This window comes from Mixophyes fleayi, chromosome 10 (genome assembly GCF_038048845.1).
Source record: "Mixophyes fleayi isolate aMixFle1 chromosome 10, aMixFle1.hap1, whole genome shotgun sequence".
In the NCBI taxonomy this organism is placed as follows: Eukaryota; Metazoa; Chordata; class Amphibia; order Anura; family Limnodynastidae; genus Mixophyes; species Mixophyes fleayi.
The window spans coordinates 52,103,446-52,114,259 of record NC_134411.1 but is presented as its reverse complement, the minus strand read 5'-3'; the positions used below and the strand labels follow the sequence as shown (position 1 = coordinate 52,114,259).

The window sequence follows — 10,814 nt, the reverse complement described above, 5'->3', positions numbered from 1 at the left end:
CTGTTACCCTCAGTCACTGCAGATTGTTGCTCACCTAGTTTCAGGGTTGCAATCAAACAAAATGGTTGCTTCCTGCTGTCCTATTGAACCCCATTTTCTGAGCATCATGGCATGAATATTGACAATCCGAGGGTTTACACATAGTTATTTTTGTCCCGTCTCTCCAGAGACTACCAAAAGAGTAGTTTACAATTTATATATAGACAAATGTGCTGGAATTATATTTATTTATATAAATATTTTTTATATGCTGTGGCATATTGCAAACATTTAGTCAATACAGACACAGTTCGTGTATATGGAATATAAGACTAATGTCAATCCTATTGTACAATGAAATGTCAAAACAATTACGTGTCAGAGGTATTATGGATAACTCGCAGAAGCTATTTCCTGCACGACATATTGCATCAAACCTCTGTTTACTCTCATCTCACTCCCAACTAGCAATGTTATCAGATACATGCTCTGCTCTGCCTATTGTAGCTTGTAGGTGACTAGAGACAAGGCGTCGCATCCGTGCTCCCTACTTTCCACCGTGATTGGACAACGCAGCTATGACGTCAGTGAAGGAAGCCCGGCCCGTAAACATCATTCAGCGGCGCTAATTGGTTGGTGAGAGGGAAGGCGCGCGCTACAAGCGACGTACATCTGTGATTGGCCGTGCTTCGCCCCACCACGAGTGTTCCTTCTCCTCCCACGATTGGCTGTTGTTTCAGTCTCTACTGATCTCTCCGCCATGTCCGAGCGCTCTGTGTCTACGGGGCCCTTGGGGGCCACTGTCATCTCCACACCGGGGGGCTCCGCCCTTGGTGGTGACGTTCCCGTTACTGGCCCCGCCCCGACCGCAGGAGGCCCGGTTCGCATGAACTTATACGCTACCTGGGAGACAGACAGAGGCAGTGCGGCCTGCGTACCTAGGTGTGACGTAAGCACGTGTCGTGATGTCATTCACACCTGCAGCTGAATGGGCGGGAGACGTTAGGAAAGTTTTTAATTCCTGTATGAATAAGTAAAAGTAGATAAAACTGAGCAGTTAGTTCTTTCAGGGTACACACATTTTCAGAGATTCAGCTACCATGGTCACCTTTGTAATGTACTTTATTCAGCTTCATTAGTGTGAGCAGGAGTATTTATTTGTACTAGTATGTGAGATGTGTAGAGCTTGTAGTGTATGTCCATTTACAGCAAGATGCATAGGTCCACATGCCCTGTACCAAAGCATCTCTGGAGTTTGTGTCGAAATGGTGCTGCATTCTCCCTACACTTTCTCTGCTGCACACATTCACTAGGAAAGGTCTGGTAACATCTGTTTGGACATACTATATTGTAATTACTTAGTATTAGGTAATTGAACAACATGTAATTATTAAATATTACAATTTTGTTCTTGGGCATATGAATATGCCTTAATAATATATCAATTTCCCCTCAGACTTTTTATTTAAAATCCAATAAATAAACATGCTTACTCTGCTCAGCCTGTCTTGATGCTAGGATGTTGTATTTTTGAGTAGGAAACATTGGTTACTCTTCTTCTGTTCTTCTATTCTGTGATCATTGAACCGCCACTTAGTGGCTTAATTTTTTTTAAGCAAATTAAAACCTGGGACTCTGTGTATTGCAGACCTGGTAATGCTATAATTCCAACTACTTCTACACCAATATATGCATGTTTTTACCAAAATCTATAGGGATATTCAAACATCAGTTCTTAGTCACCAAATACTACTATGATTTTTTTTGCTCGGTCACATGGTTGTCAACTGTCCATAATTTCCACGGCCAGTCCCTAGTTTTAAAGGTCAGCCTCTGGAAATTGACCCAACTTTTTCTGCATGTTAGATTGAATTCTTATAATGTGTTTCTTATCCGTTGTGTTTTATAAGTTAGCTTTTATTGATAAGTATTTAAAATGGTTAAAAGTATATGTCAAATTTAGTAAACATGACATGATGACATTGTAGAACTTCAAATAACATTTTTCACTGCACAAACTGAGCAGTAAAGTGTCTCTGGAGGCTATTTTAAAATGTTTTCAACTGGACTGAAATTACCAAAGTTGTCTGGTTATGCCTATCAGAAGGAACATGAGTATTTTAAGAAACATTTGTGTGTTAGAAGTGGGATTTTTGCTTTGAAGCTTTGAGAGTGTGGTGAGAAGCTTTCAGCTCTCAGAAAGCATGGTGTGAAGTAATTAGCATACTTGAGCATGTTTCTCAGGGACTAATCCTCTTCCTTAAGTCATCAGAGGGCCTAGTCTGTGTGACTATATATTTCTGTGAGGAGCAATGAATGAGGCAAGCTTCAGAGATTCTGCTTGGTTGCTCATGCACACAAAGTTTACTGGGTTGCTAGTGTGAGACTGAAGGTGGCAGCTTCATATTTCACAGTAACATATAGGCAGTGAAGTATGCAGTGATTAAATAAGACATTTGGTATGTGTCTAATTCAATTAATTTGATTTGAGAAGTTGCATGTACTTGAGGTAACCTGTAGGAAGCTCTCTGTCATTCAACTAAATTTATTATTAAAATTACGTATCATCAATTCTATTTAATTAATCCATTGAAAACTTTTTTCTACAAGGCAGTGTTCTTTCACGCTATTCTTACAGCAGTTAGTAACACCATCATCCCAGACTGCAGTTGGCAAGCCTAAATCCTCACCAGAGGCCAGTATAAATAAATAATACTCAAAAGTAGTACGCTAGGGCAAAACCACAAAATACAAACATAGAAATAAACTGCTACACAATAAAATGTGGACACATATTAAATAAAATCAATACATGAAAAAAAATATTTAACAGAGGTTAGTCTGTTGCCTTCCTGAGTGTAATTACAGGGCTTCATAGAAGAAAAATAAACATTTGTGGGGACAAACGGCTAGCAGTTTATACAAGTAGTAGTTGATGTACTTTTCATTGAGGACATAAACTTCTTTGTTGATGAGTCCACTTAAAAGTAATATATATTTTCTTCCCAGGCTTTTTTCTCTGACTCTACGAAAACTTGTTATGTTGAAAGACCTAGATAAAGATTTACCATCTGTTGTCATTGCAGTCAAGCTTCAGGTAAATAGGACAAATCTGGTATCAACGCATATATATGTATATATGTTCAGATTTGAGCTCAATTTTGCAGCCCGAACATACATTTTGTTTTTATACTCTGGACAATTTCATTATAACATTTTATACACCACGTGCCTTAGTTGCATTCTAATAATTTTATACACCACTCCCCCCAGTTGCATGATTTTACACTCCCCTTCTCCCATATAATAACAGAAATATTTGAAAACTGAGGAGCGTGTTCTCTGTGGGTACACACATTTTTTTGAACTGCATTTTACCATAGTCTATTCCTGTTGTGTACTTTATACAGCTTCACTAGTATGAGCAGGAGTAGTTATTTGTACTAGTTGTGAGATGTGTAGCGTATTTTCATTAACAGGCTTGTACATGGGTCCCCATGCCCTGTACCAAAGCTCCTCTGGAGATTGTGTTGAAATGTTGCAGCAGACACCGTATGCATTCTGTGGTGCACCCATTCAATAGGAAAGTTCTGGTAACATCAATCTCATTCAATCTAACTGGCAAGTTAACTGCTGTATAAAGCTTGTTCCGTTACTTTTTAACAAGTTTGAACACTACTGCCCTCACTTACATTATTTTCCATCATTGATACAATAATTTAAGATACTATTATTTACAATTGCACTTTAATTAAAGAAAGTTATTTATTATTATAAATTTAAAGCTGCAGAATACACATGCAAGCACAGTTTAAAAAGTAAAATAAAAAAATAGAATGACATTAATTTGATTTGTATGTATTGTGCATATATAATCCCAGCAGCAAGATGATTACACTTGTAAATGTAATTTAAAACATTTAGCTCTAAGGTTAACTACAGATCAGTTTATCTTTGTTATTAAATAATTATCAATATGTAATTAATAAAAACATATACTCCTTTTTATGTTGTATAAGTTGTATTTTATGTTGTTTGATGCTCTTAAAACAGGGCTAGTGTCCTACCTAATGAGAGAACGTTTTGATTTTTTAGGGATCAAAACGAATTTTGCGCTCAAATGAAATTTCTCTGCCAGCTAGCGGGGTTTCAGAGACTGAACTACAGCTAACATTCTCCCTACAGGTAACTCAATAGCTTTCTTTTTATTCCCATTTCTGACATACTTTTATCTTTCTTTTTTTCTTTATATTTTCTATATCTCCTTCTTTTTCTCTATTTTTTTGAAACTTATTTTACCCTTCTCTTACAATTTTTTTTTTTTTATGGTAATTTTGTGTTTGTTGCTTGACAAAATCATATTCATCTCATAGTACATTCATCATATTCCTCATCTCATAGTACACTTGTACATTTCTGCATGGAAATAAGAGAATTTTTGTACTTCCCTTAAAATCCAATTCTCTTAACCCATTTGGGGAGACACTGCAGACCTTGGGGTATAGAGGGCACTGTGTGGGGAGTGCACTGAATATAACAAACTTGTCTGGCCTGCTCCCACCCCCTCTATGCCCCCCAGGCAGAGGAGAACCAGTTTATATACTAACAAAGCCTTAAGGATAGGCCTAAAACTGTTGCGAGCAGTGGCGGTGCCCAGCCGCCGCAACACTCTATTCCGCGTCCCGGCCATTGCTATGACGACCGGGACGTCACTTCCGGGTCACGTCCCGGCTGTTGCCTAGGCAACGGTCGGGGCGCTGTAGGACATAGTGCGGCGTCCAGGTGCAGCCGGGCACGCACGCTAATTAGCAGGTGGGGGCTAATAGGACAGCCTCTAGGGCTGATCGCTCCACTTACCCCATTGGCCAGTGGTTGTTTATAAGGCAGGGAGGGCTTAGCCTCACTGCCGGTTATAGTTCTGTCTCTCAGCGTATAGCCTGCTCCTGAGCCATTTTTCCTGAGTACCTTTGATTGGATTTTCTGTGTATGACCTATTGCCTGTCCCTGGATCTTGAACCTTTGCCTGTGACCTTGACCTATCGCCTGTCCTTGGATACTAAACCTTTCCCTGTGACCCGGACCCTGCTGGTACCTTACATTTCCTCTGGTGCTCCGCCAGTCTGCAAGATCGCTGGCCTGCCTCTGTTCCGTGTACCTGTGCGCAGCATTGTGAGTATAAACTTATACTACTTAGAGTTTAAGACCTGGGGGCATCTGAGTACCTATGAGCATAACCAGTCTCTACGGGAAAGGCGGCTGCTAAAGGTGAAGACCTCGTCACCTGTTCTATAAGTTTATGCCGCACTGCTTGACGTAACAAAAGGCACATTCAAACAGAACATACAACCAAAACTGTCAAAACAAAAGGGTGGGAGTGCAGTGTCCCCAAAATGGGTTAAGACCTGGTGGCATGAGCAATAAGCCCATCAGGAACTGGAGATCCCACTGAGAGATAAGCTTGATGAATGGTAGATGTAATGCTTCTGGTGACAGTCTGTTTTGTGGCCTGCCATCCACACTTGTGAGCGTCACATAACACCAGAAGACTATCGGTCTTACTTAATGAGGCTGTGCAATCCACATAGATCCTCAGGGCCCGAACCACATCCAAAAGAAGAAAGGAATCCAGACTACCATATTATAAGTCCTAGGTCAACACAGGGAGAACAATATCCTAGTTGAAATTTGGACTCCACTTTACGCTGGAAAGAGGCCATGGTGCGCAAAACAGCCCTTTCTGCATAGAAAACAAGTAAGGGTGACCGCCAGGACAGAACGACCAACTCAGAAACCATCTCGCAGATGAAATAGCGAGCAAAAAGTAAACCTTCCAGGTCAAAAACTTCAAAGTAATACATTTCAATGGTTCGAGCGGCAACTTCTGCAATGCTGTAAGAACTAAAATCAGGTCCTATGGCGCCACCCTAGGAACAATAGGTGGCTGGACATTAAGTACCCACTGTAGAAAGTTGTGGACTTTTGGCAACACCGCTAGCAATCTCTGGAAACAAAACAGGCAAGGCAGAGGCTATTGTACATGCCATCCTGGAAGAACACCAAGAAAGCAGCCAGACTGAAAGAAGAGGTGGGGGTACCACGCCTTTCACACCAACCAATGTAGGCCTACCAGATCCAGTGGTTAATTTTTAGAAGACGCTGGTTTCCTGGCTTTGATCCTTCATATTGAGAATCAGGGCCTCAACCGCAAGGCAGTCAAAGCCAGTTATGTTAAGTCTTGATGGAAGAACAGCCCCTGACTGAGAAGGTTGTGCCTGAGAGGTAGTCGCCAGGGCGGATCTATCGCCATGCCGAGAAGATCTACCTACCAAGACCGTTGTTGCCAGTCTAGAGCCAAGAGAATCATCTGCACTCCCTCTTGCTTGGCCTTTTTCAGTACCCAAGGCTACATCGGGATTGGAGGGAAGGTATATCACTATATGAACAAAAGTATTTGGCCATACCTGTTAATTATTGAATTGAGGTGTTTCAATCAGATCTATTGTCCGAGGTGTATAAAATCAAGCACCTAGCCATGCAGTCTCCATTTGCAAACATTTGTAAAAAAGGATGGGTCGTTCTGAAGAGCTCAGTGACTTCAAGCCTGGTACTGTGATAGAATGCCACCTTTCCAGTAAGACAGTTCGTGAAATTTCATCACGGCTGGCTATTCCATGGTCAACTGTAAGTGATCTTATTAGAAAGTGGAAGCATTTAGGAACAACAGCAACTCAGCCATGAAGTGGAAGACCACGTAAAATCACATAGTGGGGTCAATGACTGCTAAGGCGCATGGTGCATAAAAGTCACCAACGCTTTGCTGATCCCATAGCTGAAGAGTTCCAAACATCCACTGACATTAATGTAAGCCAAAAACTGTGTGGCATGAGCGTAATGAATGGGTTTCCATGGCTGAGCAGCTGTATGCAAGCCTCACATCACCAAGACCAATGCCAGGCGTTGGATGGAGTGGTGTAAAGCACACTGACATTGGACTGTGGAGCAGTGGAAACGTTCTGTGGAGTGACAAATCTTGCTTCTCTGTTTGACAGTCAGATGGGTGAGTGCGGGTTTGTTGAATACCTGGAGAACATTGCCTGCCTGACTGCATTATGCCAGCTGTGAAGTTTGGTGGAGGAGGGATAATGGTATGGGGCTGCTTTTCAGGGTTTGGTATAGGTCCCTTAGCTCCAGTGAAGGGCAATCTTAATGCCTCAGCATACCAAGTCATTTTGGAAAATGCTATTTCTCTTTCATCCGGTCTGGGGGACACTGCTTACCATGGGGTTGTGGAGGGGAGCTTGGGAGTTGGCACCTAACTAGTTAACTTTAGTACTGCTGACAAACCCCTCCCCTCTACAATCTCCCTGCCTCTTCCTGTCCAGTTTTTCTTAGGTGCCCTGGAGTTTGGGCAGCATTTTTTAGTTAAATTTAAGAAATTTTATTTTTTTTCTTTTATTTTTTTACTTTTTTACAGGTGGCAGTGCTGGAGTGTGTTCTACTATAGAGAACACACTCACAGCTTGGCAGCGCAGGCATTCCCTGTCAGCTGAGAGCCAGCGGCTCTCACTGACAGGGACCAAAAGTAAAAGAAGAGGGTGCCTGATTGAAAGGAGTGACAAGCGGTCTCAAGGACCGCTGCACTCCTCCAGCCTCCCCGATAACCAGCGCTGCCATTACAGGCATAGAGCGCCGGTTATCGGATAGTGTAAACGCCGGCGGCCATCTTGGATTTCGGCAGCAGCGCTGAAGGAGGGGACTATACCAAGATTCCACCCTCATACATAGGAGGGGGGCGTCGGATATCTTCCGCTGCGGATACCTCTGTCCTAGAGGTCTCCACTACTCTGCCACGTTTTGAAGCAAGTCTGTTTTTTTTTGAAAATTATAGTTGCTGATATCGGCAAAACGGAAGGAGGGGGAGCTAAAACATAGAGTTCCCCCCCTCCCTACAGAGAGAGAGATGGTCCTTCCCAAGTTTTCTGGCGCCAGCAGAAGCCTGGGAAGAGGAACAGAGTTGAGGAGAAAGCACAGGACTGCTGTCGGACTTCTCCCCTTTGTGGCCCTTGGGCTACGTATCACCTTAAATTACACACATATCTGATGTTGTAATACTGGGCTAGCAGGTTTACACTATAGCCTCCTACTAGCCATAGATATTTATGGTGTTTACAATTTTCAAGTACAACTTTTAAAAATATATCAGTTGATTACTTGGTATTTCTCTGTTCATTACATACTTTACTCTCTCTTTCTCTCTCTCTCAGTCCCACCGTCGGTGGAACCGGCCTGGGTTACCTCCCTGACACAGTCGGTTAGCTCTTTAGCTCAGATGGTGTTTCATTCTAACCAGTTGCTGACTACTGTGGCAACTTCTGTGGCTAGTAATGCTAGTACGCAGTCAGACCTCCCGGCTTCCTCAGGTTCTAGTGCTTTGAGTTTGCCGGGACCTTCATCATTACAGACTGACCCAGCCCCGGTTGCTACCGATCCGGCATGGTCTACAGCTATTGTAAGAGGTTTGGACAAACTTAACCAGTTGCTTGACTCCTCTAACACCCCACCTGCTAAAAGAAAGAGACCTAGATCTGTTAATCCCCTCTTGGTCCTCTCAGACTCTGAGGATGAGTCTGAGGAAGAAGGGGAAATTTATTCGGATACTGACCAAGGTCATTCCTCAGAGCAGGGAGAAATTTCTAAAGGCCAATTTGTTAACGATTTGGTTTTAGCGGTCAGACAGGCGTTGGATCTCCCAGAGCCGGAAGATATTACTCCCAGAGACAGAAGTCTCTTTAAAAAGGCCAAGAGGAAGGCCAGCCGTTTTTCCCCCTTCCGCAGAACTTAGCGATATTGCTGAAGGGGCATGGAAACACCCTGATAAAAGATTTTCTATTCCCAAGAGGTTCTCTTCCCTGTATCCCTTACAGGAAGAAGAAGTGGTTCGCTGGGAGAGTATTCTCAAGGTGGATATCCCTATTGCTCGCTTGGCAAAACATACTTTACTTCCAGCCCCTGGTTCAGCGTCCCTTCCGGACGCCAATGACCGCAAGGTTGAATCCCAGCTCAAATCCATATTTGCGGCTGCGGGTTCTGCCTTCAGACCCACATTTGCCTCAGCCTGGGTGGCTAGAGCCATGGAGGCATGGGCAGACCAGCTGGCAGAGGCCTTACAGGACTCCGAATTTCTTCCCCTAGCCTTGCATTTAAAGAAGGCTTCTGGGTATCTTTATGAGGCGGCCCAGAACTCGGCGGCGGTTTCCTCTTCTATTCAGGCGGCCTCCATTTCAGCAAGGAGGACGCTTTGGCTGAAATCCTGGGAAGGTGATGCGGAATCAAAAAGGTCCGTTAAAACTATTCCTTTTTCGGCATCCGGTTTGTTCGGGCCGGAATTAGATACCCTTATTTCTCAGGCAACGGGGGGCAAAAGCACTTCCTTGCCAGTATATGCTAACAGGAGCCGCGCCCCGAGGGGCAGCTCTTTTCGTCAGTCCTTTCGTGGGGCCTCTTCCCATAGGGGACAGTCCTTTAGAGGCCCTTGGATTTGGGGGATTATTTCAGAAGGGTACAAGATAGACCTTTTGGGCCCGGCTCCACGCCGTTACTTCCAGACTCCCCTTCCCCGAGATCCATTAAGAAGACAAGCTATACAGGATTGTGTAGCTTCTCTTCTGTTTCAGAAGGTCATCTGCAGGGTTCCAGATTGCCAGAAGGGAAGAGGTTTTTATTCCAACCTGTTCCTAGTCTCGAAGCCGGACGGCTCCTTTCGTCCCATCCTCAACCTAAAGGGCCTCAATGTTCACTTAAGGGTGGACAAATTTCGGATGGAATCTCTAAGGTCAGTAATAAACGGCCTAGAGAAAGATCAGTTCATAGCGTCCATAGATATAAAGGACGCATATCTCCACATTCCCATTTGGATCCACCATCAGTCCCTGCTCAGATTTTCGGTGGGATCAGTTCACTATCAGTTTCGGGCCCTCCCCTTTGGCCTCTCAACAGCGCCAAGGGTTTTCACAAAGATTATGTCGGTAATGGCAGCATGTCTTCAACCTGCAGGGTGTTCAGGTCGTTCCTTATTTGGATGACCTACTCATCAAGGCTTCCACAGAGAGTTGCCTAGGCTATCACCTATCCCTCACCCAGGCGGTCCTAAAGGGCCACGGATGGCTGATAAATTCAAGGAAATCCCAGTTGGTTCCGTGTCAGTGCATGGTGTTCCTGGGACTCATTATGGACATCAGCAAGCAAAGGATATTTCTCCCAGTAGAGAAGGTCACCTCTATTCAAAAGGTAACTACTCAGGTTCTGTCTTCCCCCAAACCCTCAATGCACTTGTGCATGAGGCTACTCGGAGAGATGGTGGCCTCCTTCGAGACCATTCCCTTCGGTCGAGCCCATTCTCGATTTTTCCAGTGGGACCTATTGTCGAAGTGGTCAGGATCACACCTACACCTGGAACTTCAAAAGATCTCTCTATCTCAGAGGGCGAGAATATCTCTTCAGTGGTGGCCGTGCCAGGATCACTTGAATGTGGGCAGATCTTTTGCACCATGGTCGTGGATTATAGCCACGACAGATGCCAGCTTGAAAGGTTGGAGGGCGGTAATCCTGCACCTCCGGCTCCAGGGACGGTGGTCGGTTTAGGAGTCTGCTCTCCCAATAAATGTATTGGAATTGAAGGCCATTCTTTTGGCCCTCCGGGAGCACAGTCCCTTCTTCAGGGCCACCCGGTCAGAATCCAGTCCGACAATGCCACGGCCGTGGCATATGTCAACAGACAAGGAGGAACCAGGAGCGCAGCGGCGATGGATATCGCAGCCCAAATATTGGTTTGGGCA

The 10,814-nt window shown here is 44.1% G+C and overlaps 1 protein-coding gene across 3 annotated transcripts in view; it reads left to right on the top strand.

Moving 5' to 3' along the window:
- The first annotated feature begins 645 nt into the window (after window positions 1–645).
- PACS1 (phosphofurin acidic cluster sorting protein 1) overlaps window positions 646–10,814 on the top strand; it is a 112,294-nt gene continuing 102,125 nt past the window's right edge. For 2 of the 3 annotated variants that reach the window (XM_075188745.1, XM_075188744.1), the window contains exons 1-3: window positions 646–921; window positions 2,989–3,076; window positions 4,075–4,164. In XM_075188745.1, coding sequence (XP_075044846.1) covers window positions 740–921; window positions 2,989–3,076; window positions 4,075–4,164 — 360 coding nt within the window. In that variant the 5' untranslated portion in view covers window positions 646–739. Of the gene's footprint in view, window positions 929–2,988; window positions 3,077–4,074; window positions 4,165–10,814 lie in introns of all 3 variants that reach the window. The other variant, XM_075188746.1, reaches the window with a different exon arrangement.